Source organism: Oncorhynchus mykiss, chromosome 16 (assembly GCF_013265735.2).
Source record: "Oncorhynchus mykiss isolate Arlee chromosome 16, USDA_OmykA_1.1, whole genome shotgun sequence".
In the NCBI taxonomy this organism is placed as follows: domain Eukaryota; kingdom Metazoa; phylum Chordata; class Actinopteri; order Salmoniformes; family Salmonidae; genus Oncorhynchus; species Oncorhynchus mykiss.
In genome coordinates, this window is record NC_048580.1 from 39,824,420 (window position 1) to 39,836,751 (window position 12,332).

The 12,332-nt window shown below is 42.1% G+C and overlaps 1 protein-coding gene across 3 annotated transcripts in view; it reads left to right on the forward strand.

Moving 5' to 3' along the window:
* The window catches only part of si:dkey-151g10.3 (serine/threonine-protein kinase WNK3), a 73,581-nt gene extending 62,562 nt beyond the window's left edge, over positions 1–11,019 (forward strand). For all 3 annotated transcript variants that reach the window (XM_021565830.2, XM_036946832.1, XM_036946833.1), the window contains 6 exons: positions 5,362–5,450; positions 5,683–6,035; positions 6,350–6,576; positions 6,765–6,860; positions 6,940–7,115; positions 7,301–11,019. In XM_021565830.2, coding sequence (XP_021421505.2) covers positions 5,362–5,450; positions 5,683–6,035; positions 6,350–6,576; positions 6,765–6,860; positions 6,940–7,115; positions 7,301–7,882 — 1,523 coding nt within the window. In that variant the 3' untranslated portion in view covers positions 7,883–11,019. The remainder of the gene's footprint in view (positions 1–5,361; positions 5,451–5,682; positions 6,036–6,349; positions 6,577–6,764; positions 6,861–6,939; positions 7,116–7,300) is intronic.
* The last annotated feature ends 1,313 nt before the right edge of the window (positions 11,020–12,332 follow it).

A 12,332-nucleotide genomic window follows, 5' to 3' on the forward strand; every position in this document is an offset into this window, starting at 1 on the left:
GCCACATTTCAGGCTTCAAACATAAATATATAAATCTGTATTTTTTTGTGAAGAATCAACAACAAGTGGGACACAATCATGAAGTGGAACGACAGTTATTGGATATTTCAAACTTTTTGAACAAATCAAAAACTGAAAAATTGGGCGTGCAAAATTATTCAGCCCCTTTACTTTCAGTGCAGCAAACTCTCTCCAGAAGTTCAGTGAGGATCTCTGAATGATCCAATGTTGACCTAAATGACTAATGATGATAAATACAATCCACCTGTGTGTAATCAAGTCTCCGTATAAATGCACCTGCACTGTGATAGTCTCAGAGGTCCGTTAAAGCGCAGAGAGCATCATGAAGAACAAGGAACACACCAGGCAGGTGCGAGATACTGTTGTGAAGAAGTTTAAAGCCGGATTTGGATACAAAAATATTTCCCAAGCTTTAAACATCCCAAGGAGCACTGTGCAAGCGATAATATTGAAATGGAAGGAGTATCAGACCACTGCAAATCTACCAAGACCTGGCCGTCCCTCTAAACTTTCAGCTCATACAAGGAGAAGACTGATCAGAGATGCAGCCAAGAGGCCCATGATCACTCTGGATGAACTGCAGAGATCTACAGCTGAGGTGGGAGACTCTGTCCATAGGACAACAATCAGTCGTATATTGCACAAATCTGGCCTTTATGGAAGAGTGGCAAGAAGAAAGCCATTTCTTAAAGATATCCATAAAAAGTGTTGTTTATAGTTTGCCACAAGCCACCTGGGAGACACACCAAACATGTGGAAGAAGGTGCTCTGGTCAGATGAAACCAAAATTGAACTTTTTGGCAACAATGCAAAATGTTATGTTTGGCGTAAAAGCAACACAGCTGAACACAACATCCCCACTGTTAAACATGGTGGTGGCAGCATCATGGTTTGGGCTAAAATAGTGTACTTTATACCCCTTCTTCTCCCTATTTTTGCGATATTCAATTGGTAGTTACAGTGTTGTCCCATCGCTGCTACTCCTGTACGGACTCGGGGCCATGTAGTGATTTGATTTGAGAGGCGAAGGTCGAGAGCCATGTGTTCTCCGAAACACCAGCCTGCCAAGCCACACTGCATGCACCCAGCTGCCACAAGGAGTCGACGCTGGGCCATTTGTGCTTCACCTAATTGGTCTCCCGGTCACGGCCGGTTGCGACACAGCCCGGGATCGAACCTGGATTTTTAGTGATGCAGTGCCTTAGACCACTGTGCCACTCAGGAGGCCTGTAAGGAAACCTTAACGCTACAGTATATAATGACATTCTAGACAATTCTGTGCTTCCAACTTTGTGGCAACAGTTTGGGGGGAAGGCCCTTTCCTGTTTCAGAATGAAAATGCCCCTTGCACAAAGCGGTCCATACAGAAATGCTTTTTCAAGGTCGGTGTGGAAGATCTTGACTGGCCTGCACAGAATCCTGACCTCAACCCCATCGAACACCATTGGGATGAATTGGAACGCCGACTGCTAGCCAGTTCTAATCACCAAACATCAGTGCCCGACCTCACTAATGCTCTTGTGGCTGAATGTAAGCAAGTCCCCGCAGCAGTGTTCAAACATCTACTGGAAAGCCTTCCCAGAAGAGTGAAGGCTGTAATAGCAGCAAAGGGGGGGAACAACTCCATATGAATGCCTATGAGTTTGGAATGAGATGTTTGACGAGCAGGTGTCCACATACTTTTGGACATGTAGTGTATGTGCACTTGTTCTACATATGTGTGTATACAGTTGAAGTCAAAAGTTTACATACACTTAGGTTGGAGTCATTAAAACTCATTTTAAACCACTCCACAAATTTCTTGTTAACAAACTATAATTTTGGCAAGTCGGTTAGGACATCTACTTAGTGCATGACACAAGTCATTTTTCAAACAATTGTTTACAGACAGATTATTTAATTTACAGTTGAAGTTAGAAGTTTACATACATCTTATCCAAATACATTTAAACTCAGTTTATGACAATTCCTGACATTTATTCCTAATAAAAATTCCATGTGTTAGGTCAGTTAGGATCACTACTTTATTTTAAGAATGTGAAATGTCAGAATATTAGTAGAGAATTATTTATTTCAGCTTTTATTTCTTTCATCACATTCCCAGTGGGTCACAAGTTTACATACACTCAATTAGTATTTGGTAGCATTGCCTTTAAATTGTTCAACTTGGGTCAAACGTTTCAGGTAGCCTTCCACAAGCTTCCCACAATAAGTTGAGTGAATTTTGGTCCATTCCTCCTGACAGAGCTGGTGTAACTGAGTCAGGTTTGTAAGCCTCCTTGCTCGCACACGCTTTTTCAGTTCTGGCCACACATTTTCTATCAGATTGAGGTCAGGGCTTTGTGATTGCCTCTCCAATAATTTGACTTTTTTGTCTTTAAGCCATTTTGCCACAACTTTGTAAGTATGCTTGGGGTGATTTTCCATTTGGAAGACCCATTTGCGACCAAGCTTTAACTTCCTGACTGATGTGTTGAGATTTTGCTTCAGTATATACACAGAATTTTCCTTCCTCATGAGCCATCTATTTTGTGAAGTGCACCAGTCCCTCCTGCAGCAAAGCACCCCCACAACATGATGTTGCCACCCCCGTGCTTCACGGTTGGGATGGTGTTCTTCGGCTTGCAAGCCTCCCCCTTTTTCCTCCAAACATAATGATTGTCATTATGGCCAAACAGTTATATTTTGTTTTCATCAGACCAGAGGACATTTCTCCAAAAAGTACGATCTTTGTCCCCATGTGCAGTTGCAAACCGTAGTCTGGCTATTTTATGGCAGTTTTGGAGCAGTGGTCTCTTCCTTGCTGAGCGGCCTTTCAAGTTATGTCAATATAGGACTCGTTTTACTGTGGATATAGATACTTTTGTACCTGTTCCCTCCAGCATCTTCACAAGGTCCTTTGGTGTTGTTCTGGGATTGATTTGCACTTTTCGCACCAAAGTACGTTCATCTCTAGGAGACAGAACGAGTCTCCTTCCTGAGCGGTTTGACGGCTGTGTGGTCCCATGGTGTTTATACTTGAGTACTATTGTTTGTACAGATGACCGTGGTACCTTCAGTCGTTTGTAAATTGCTCCCAAGGATGAACCAGACTTGTGGAGGTCTACAATTGATTTTCCCATGATGTCAAGCAAAGAGGCACTGAGTTTGAAGGTAGGCCTGGAAAAACATCCACAGAGACACCTCCGATTGATTCAAATGATGTCAATTAGCCTAACAGAAGCTTCTAAAGCCATGACATCATTTTCTGGAATTTTACAATCTGTTTAATGGCACAGTCAACTTAGTGTATGTAAACTTCTGACCCACTGGAATTGTGATACAGTGAATTGCACAGTTGAAGTCGGAAGTTTACATACACTTAGGTTGGAGTCCTTCAAACTTGTTTTTCAACCACTCCACAAATTTCTTGAACCACTCCACAAATTTTTCCAACAATTGTTTACAGCCAGATTATTTCATTTATAATTTACAGTATCACAATTCCAGTTGGTCAGAAGTTTACAAACACTAAGTTGACTGTACCTTTAAACAGCTTGTAAAATTCCAGAAAATGATGTCATGGCTTTATAATATTTTATTAGGCTAATTTACATAATTTGAGTCAATTGGAGGTGTACCTGTAGATGTATTTCAAGGTCTACCTTAAAACTCAGTGCCTCTTGGGACCACGCAGCCGTCATACCGCTCAGGAAGGAGAAGCGTTCTGTCTCCTAGAGAGGAACATGCTTTGGTGCGAAAAGTACAAATCAATCCCAGAACAAACGTAAAGGACCTTGTAAAGATGCTGGAGGAAACAGGTACAAAAGTATCTATATCCACAGTAAAACGAGTCCTATATCGACATAACCTGAAAGGCCGCTCAGCAAGGAAGAAGCCACTGCTCCAAAACCACCATAAAAAAGCCAGACTACGGTTTGCAACTGCACATGGGGACAAAGATTATGTGGATATATTGAAGCAACATTTCAAGACAGGCAGGAAGTTATAGCTTGGTCGCAAATGGGTCTTCCAAATGGACAATGACCCCAAGCATGCTTCCAAAGTTGTGGCAAAATGGCTTAAGGACAACAAAGTCAATGTATTGGAGTGGCCATCAGAAAGCCCTGACCTCAATCCTATAGAAAATGTGTGGGCAGAACTAAAAAAGCATGTGCGAGCAAGGAGGCCTACAAACCTGACTCAGTTACACCAGCTCTGTCAGGAGGAAAGGGCCAAAATTCACTCAACTTATTGTATGATGCTTGTGGAAGGCTACCTGAAAAGTTTGACCCAAGTTAAACAATTTAATGGCAATGCTACCAAATACTAATTGAGTGAATGCAAACTTGTGACCCACTGGGAATGTGATGAAATAAATAAAAGCTGAAATAAATCATTCTCTAGTATTATTCTGACATTTCACATCCTTAAAATAAAGTGGTGATCCTAACTGACCTAAGACAGGGAATTTTTACTAGGATTAAATGTCAGGAATTGTGAAAAACTGAGTTGAAATGTATTTGGCTAAGGTGATGTACTATCATACATAATGTGTAAAACCATATCAGCAGCATTCATGCCAAGCTGTACATTTTTACATTGATATCTCAAATGATGCAACATATTCATATACACAAATTCTGTTTAGAAAACCCCCAGATATCATATACCACAAATTACATCACTTTTAATCTACATTGTGGATCAATTTATTCATCCAGATTGACATGTGATGTTTGTGTGTGGGGTCTGATATGGTACAGGTAGTGTGTGTGTATACTGTGTACAGTATACTGATGCATACATTCAACTAACTGACCCTTCCCTAAAATGCATTTCTATCTCATGTCTTTGATATGTGAATATTAATTACTGACTTACAGTATATACCAACCCTTCCCACACCCCATAACATGTTATGCTTATTTAAGCATGTTTTTACTGTAGATGTTATTTTTAAGTTATCTTTATCATTATGTTTTTATGCTTATTCCTGTCACTGTAAGAAAAGGACAGCAAAACATTATAAAAATGCTATAGTTTTCTAAATCAATGTAATGTCACACACGCATTCCCATGAACTGTAAGCTTGTCTACAATATAATACTTATTTGTGTAGTCACAGGGTTGCTGTCTGATAATGAAATTTAATGATCTTTAACTCTGTTTTTCTGTGTTTGTGGTGTCTGCGTCCACGTCTTATCCCTGTGCTTGTCGGTATACCCCTCTGTGTGTGCCTATGTCTGTACCTTGTCCTCACATCTGTATCTATACCCATGTGTGTCTCTGTCTCCGTGTCCTTGTCTCTGTCCTCCTCTCTCTCCCCCTGTTGTTTTTCATTCCCCCTCTTTTTACCAGACGGTCACTTTAGTGGCAGTCAGGCAGTCAGAGAGGAGAGAGAGGGGGCTTCCTCCAACCCTCCCCACTCACTCAAGGGACGATTTCAGGTACGAAACAGACTCTAGACACCTGTGTAGTTCTGAAAATAGCCTCACAGTGTACGAGAGGACACTACCAGTACTACCAGTACAGTACAGTACTACTACCAGGCCTATTCAATTATTTCAGATCTATTAAGTGTCTAGAACTTTCTGATAATCACTTCCTGGTTAAATATCAGAATGTGCTGGAGGAGGAACACACACAAACTTAATGACTCCCACTTTGTATTTTCCCCAGGTCACCCCAGTGCCCCAGCCCCCTGAGGCCTCTCCCCCCAAGGAGGCAGCCTGTGGTACGGGCAGCAGCCACAGGAATGTGGGGCGCTTCTCTGTGACCCAGATGGAGAACCAGAAAGAGGAGAAAGAACTGACGGACAGCTCCCCTGTGTCTCCTGACCTGGAGAGAGAGAGGAGGAGGACCCGAGGGAAGGAGGGAGAGAGGGAGGAGGGGAAGAGGACTCCAGCACTGAGCCACCCACCCCGAGGACATGGTCACGGGCATGGTCATTCTCCCCTGGGCAGTAGTGATGATGAGGAGAGTGAGATGGAGGATGAAGACCTGAGGAAGGAGCTGCACACGCTGAGAGAGAAGTGAGATGATACAATAGAATACCTTGTTTATTGGGAATTCATTTTGTGCAGTCAATGACCCATCTGGGAGACGGAGGAGAAAAAAGGGACAGAGTTTATTTTCAGTATCATTCAACATGTTGATGTTTCTTCTATTTTGACTGACCAATTTTTACTCTTTCTCCCACGCACCCACTCCCTGCCTGTCTACATTCTCAACATATGACTCTTCTCTCCTCAACTCTGTCGCTCTGCCATTAATGATCTCCCAAACCCCATTCTCTTCATGTCTCCGTCCTCCATTCCTCCCCCTGTATTTTACCTCTCTTCCCCAGGCACATCAAGGAGGTGGTGTCCCTCCACGCTCAGCAGAACAGAGAGCTCCAGGAGCTGTACAGACAGCTGCGCTCCCTCAAAGACCACCGGCAGACCCTGCCCCGCACCCCACCCTTCCCCTCAGGGTCCCCAGCCCTCTCCCCCCGCAGGCACAGGCCGGCCAAAGCCAAGCTCCGACCCAGACCCCACTCACACATGGACAACAATGGACTCGCTGGTCACCCCGGTAACCAATCTCTCTTTCTGGGTCTACTCTCTCTTTCAGACTTGATCTGTGTATTTCTCTCTCTCTCCCTCTGTCTTCTCTCTTTGACTTCTCGCTCTCTGTTTTATCTTTCCCTCTCTCTCTCCCGATCATCTCTCTCCCACTGAACGTGATATATGTGATATCTGACTCTGTTGTCTTTGCTGAAGGTATACAACAGTCCAGTAGTTTCTCAGGGGGAGAACAGAGAAAACTGCCGCCATACTGCAACCCAGAACAAATCACCCTACTGACTACCAAAAGAGGTAATGGTTTCACCGAAACCTAACTCTTCCTCTGAGCAAGTAGTGTTTGATTGATTTTCTTCCCTTTCTCTCTTCTCAGACCACAGTCCTCCCTCCCAGGGTGCCAGAAAGAGCATGTTCACAGATGACTTGCACAGACTGGTGGATGATTGGACGAAGGAGACAGTGGGTCCCGCCGCCCCCAAGCCCTCGCTCAATCAGATCAAGCAGATTCAGCAGGTGCAGGAGTTGGGAGGGTGGCCACAGGCCACAGAGGTAACGCACCAGGCCTCCTATACATATATAGTGCATGTGTATTTATTGCCCATGTACTGTATTCCATTGCCAATGTATTGTGTACACGCTTGTACATTTTTGTACAATTCAGTGTATGACTGCAAGCTACCAAAAACCGTTGGGTGTCGTTATTGTGTGTCACATTAGTGATGTCTTCGTTCCAGGTGGCTCCTCCTGGTTGGTTCCCTGTGGCACCACTGAACCCCCAGGCCTCCCCAGCCCCCTCCAGCCTCACTGCTCCAGCCCCAGCTCAGTACACCACTGGGGGGAGCCAGTGGAGTGGGGTGGGGGGACCACCAGGACCACAACAACAACAAACACACATGCCTCCAGTCCCTCAGCTGCATCAAAGTTTACACCTCCAGCAAGCCCAGCCTACTCACCCATTACAGATACAACCCCTAATCCAGACTCCACTACTGTCTCAGTCCCTGTCTCCCGTAGAGCCACAGACAGGGCAACAACAGATACCCCAGCAGCCCCATTTAGGTGTAGGAACCCCACCCCCGAATCAGAATAAACCTCTGTTGCCTTCCCAGGTGTCTAGCAACAATGCGGTAGTGGAGCCCATAGACACTGGCGCTGCTCCTGCTGCTTCTGCCCCCGGTGGCTCCGGGGGGACATTGTGCTTCTGCTCCTCCTCCTCTTCCTCCTGCTCCTCCTCCTGCTCTGCTGCTGCTCGACCATCCAGTGCCAAACTTCACCCCACGCCCCCAACCTCCACTCTTCCTCTGGGACAGCAGTAAAAAGAAAATGAGAGGGGGGAAGAGTGAGTTAGATTAGGATGGAACAAGGGAAGTAGAAAAAAAGATGGAGATGATGGATGTGTAAAATCCACGTGGAAAGTTTGAGAGTGTGTATGTTATGAGAGGTAACGTCTGACAATGAGAAAATGGACGCCATTATATTTGTAAAGATGAGATGGGAAGTGAATGTGAGAGATGGTTGAGTCTATGTAGACAGAATATGTACAGACAGAGGGCAATATGGAACTCTTGGGGGGAGGGGGGGGGGGGGGGGGGTCATGATATTGGTGTGTTTGAGATGTACAAAATTAGGTAATGTGTGTGTGTGTGTGTGTGTGTGTGTGTGTGTTTGTGTTGCCATTGATTTCCTCAGTACATATTCCTTGTGTATTTTGACACCAAGTAACAGTCATGTTATTTTTAAAATCCAACTAAGTTTGACCCAGAACTCTTCCTCCCAAGCTGAGACATGAAGGAACAGAAAACATTGACATATTTTTTTGTTGTTTTTATTTGTCAATGCTTACTTATATCGAAAAGGACTATGAATTGTAAAAGTGCAATTAGTAACTGTCATCTAAATTGTATCATCCTGTGATGTCATGATTTGTCTGTGGTGGCGTTTAACCAAATAATTTTGTAGAAGCACGTTGACAACAACCAACCAAACATTTACGCATTAACTGACATCTTACATGAGTATAGCACAAATGTTTCAACAGGATACCAATGAGATATAAAGCAGGTGCAACAACAGCATGTTACAGTAACACCACAGAGCATGGTAATAGTGGTGCTACCTGGCTATTATCACTACCACAATTCCACTAAGCACACTGTTGTACAGTCTAGTGCACGGGCAAGGCATGTACTTCGTGGATTATAATTTTTTACATTGATAAATGTGTGTCAATCAGTAGATTAAAAAAGATTTTAAATGACATGTTGAGTAACATGATTAAATTGTGATCAATATATGAATATGTTCAGTGAGCTTTCATTGAATAAACACTCATCAAAACACTAAGACTGCATGACCTTACGGCTACAATGTACCTTGACTTGCCTGCAATCTGCTTGCACTTGTGCTTATATTTCTCACGTCTGCTGTTGGGCACAACAACAAACTCTGAGGTAATTTATTGATCAGAAATAAATCTGTTTTATTTGAGCTAGAATCAATTTGTTTTAGGGAAATATTGAAATTCCTCAATACCAATTGCTACACTGCATATCAAAGGTGTCATACAAGGAAAACTGATAAGAAAACAAACTGCCAAGTAATTTTATGGAATGGGGAAACCAACTATATGGGCTGTCCTCATATTGCCTTTTAGAATGAATACTTTACTGTGTGTGTGTGTGACAGTTTTATTTTGTGTGACAAAAGCTTTGTAATATTGCTGCACTGCATCACAAATCGAATCCCCACTACTTCCATAAAAGCAGACTAACATTAGTTGTTACTGTACCAGATTGTTTACCTATAGAGCCCATCATGTATTGGTTCTGTCTCTCCTCAAGACGTCAAAGAAGTCAGTTAAGTGAGTGGCCCTCGGACCCATAAAGTCCATAGTGATACAGTGCGTCCCAAATGGCACCCTAATCTTGTAAAGTAGGGTACCATTTGGGACATGACTTTACGGCTCCCGAGTGGCGCATCTCTGTGCCAGAGGCGACACTACATACACCCTGGTTCGAATCCAGACTGTATCACAACCGGCCGTGATTGGGAGTCCCATAAGGCGGCGCACAATTGGCCCAGCGTGTCATTGTAAATAAGAATTTGTTCTTAACTGACTTGCCTAGTTAAATAAAGGTTCAATTCAAAAAGTGTCATTGAAAAAAAATGGTTTGTTAGACAGCATTGTGAGAGCCTTTTTCTGGATTTAAGTATTAGTGAACATTTTTGTCCTTAACAAGTTGTTTTACGTGTGAATTACTCTTTTGTAAATTCGACTAGAAGGATCTTTAACAGATCTGCATGCACACAGCAAAAGGTTTACTGACTTCCATTTCTCAACTTACTCCAGTGAGTGACAGGGATGCACATGGACAATGAGATACAGTACAATCATCATTGCATTTAGCTATACATATACATTTGACCATTGATAAATACATTTTCTGAAAGCTTACTTGGTACTATAAGTTTTATAGTTAAATCAGTATTTCTGTTTTTATTTAAATGTATAATGATAGAGAGTTTTTCCCACAGCAAAGGGGAGATGGTAGAGCATATGTGAAAGACTGCTTCATAGTGAGCTGAAAACTCACTAAAACTAATGAAAGTGGAAGGAGGAAAAACAAAACATTCATTTTGGGGAGCTAAAACAGTTGGTGCTTATAGTTGTTCACAAACTTAACACTTTATCAATTGCATATGAATATATAGTTTAACATAATGGTTTTCAGTATTTATGTTTTATTTTTATGAGACAACCCACATTTTCACAGTAAAATAGTTTAATATTATTAGTGGAGGGGAGGAAGTTACTGTGCTGTCAAGTCAATACTAACATGTTGACTATATGTCACAGCTTTGATGATATTCATGAAAAGGAAATGTGGAACTCGCCCTGATGTGTTACCAAAATGTAATCTAAAGGAAAAAAATATTATTTTTGTATTTTGAAATGGGGTTGTACAAAATGTAAAATCGTGTTCTTCTGATCAGTATTTTAAAATATATCTGAGGTTATCTGACACTAGAAAACGTTGCTTCTCATCTCTGTTGGAGTCCCCCCAGGATATATTATATTCCTCTCAGACTTTGTGTTGAAACAGAGTAATAGCTACATCATGTTTCAATTGTGAGAGGTTTTGTCAGTATGGTTCTAATCATAGAGATATACTGTATCAACTTGTTTTTATCTCTACGGAAACTTGATTCACTGGACAAACAATGAAACCTAGGCCTAGACTACCTTTAGGCCATTGGGCTCATCTAACACACACTTGTCCTGATATTACACCTGACTGAGAACCAATGATTTAGAAGGACATTTAAATACAAAAACCTATAAATAAAACGTATGTTTCTGGTGATTTAACCTCTGTAATATTGTAACTAATTCAATTGTTGATTTTATTTATGTTTTTGTAACTAATCAAAATAAATGGTGTTAAACATCAAACTGTTAATGGGCATTTTATTGCTTATTCTGTTGGACCCACACCTGTCTTCAATTTCACCAATCTTGTCATATGGTTGAAATAATTGATATACACTGAACAAAAATATAAACGCAACATGTAATGTGTTGGTCCCATCTTTCATGAGCTGAAATAAAAGATCCCAGAAATGTTCCATACACAAAAATATTTCTCTCAATGGTGCACACATTTGTTTAAATCCCTGTTAGTGAGCATTTATTTGCCAAGAAAATCCATCCACCTGAAAGGTGTGGCATATCAAGAAACTGATTAAACAGCATGATCATTACACAGGTGCACCTTGTGCTGGGGACAATAAAAGGCCACTGTAAAATGTGCAGTTTTGTCACAAGACACAATGCCACAGATGTCTCAAGTTTTGAAGTATTGTGCAATTGGCATGCTGACTGCAGGAATGGGCACCATAGCTGTTGCCAGAGAATTGAATGTTAATTTCTCTACAATAAACTGCCTCTGTAGTTTTTGAGAATTTGGCAATACGTCCAACCGGCCTCACAACCACAGACCACGTGTATGGTGTTGTGTGGGCGAGCGGTTTGCTGATGTCAACGTTGTGAACCCCATCGTGGTAGTGGGGTTGTGGTATGGGAAGGCATAAGCTATGGATAACAAACACAACTGCATTAAATCAATGGCAATAGAGATAGCATAGCAGAGATAGCATGACGAGATCCTGAGGCCATTGTTTTGCCATAAATCTGCAGCCATCACCTTATGTTTCAGCATGATAATGCACGCATGTCGCAAGGACCTTTACACAATTCCTGGAAGCTGAAAATGTCCCAGTTCTTCCATACCCTGCATACTCACCAGACATGTCACCCACTGAGCATGTTTGGTATGCTCTGGATCGATGTGTACAACAGCGTATTCCAGTTCCTGCCAATATCCAGCAACTTTGCACAGTCATTGAAGAGAGTGGGAAAACATTCCACAGGCCGCAATCAACAGTCTGATCAACTCAATGCGAAAGAGATGTGTTGCGCTGCATGAGGCAAATGGTGGTCACACCAGATACTGACTGGTTTTCTGATCCACACCCCTACTTTTTTTAAAGGTATCTGTGACCAACATATGCATATCTGTATTCCCAGTCATGTGAAATCCATAGATCAGGGCTTAATGAATTCCTTTCAATTGACTGAGTTCCTTATATGAACTGTTAACTCTTTGAAATTGTTGCATGTTGCACTCATATTTTTGTTCAGTATAATTACAGGCCCAAGTTGTTATTGCAGTTATTACAGTGCAATAGCTGGTTATTACACTAATT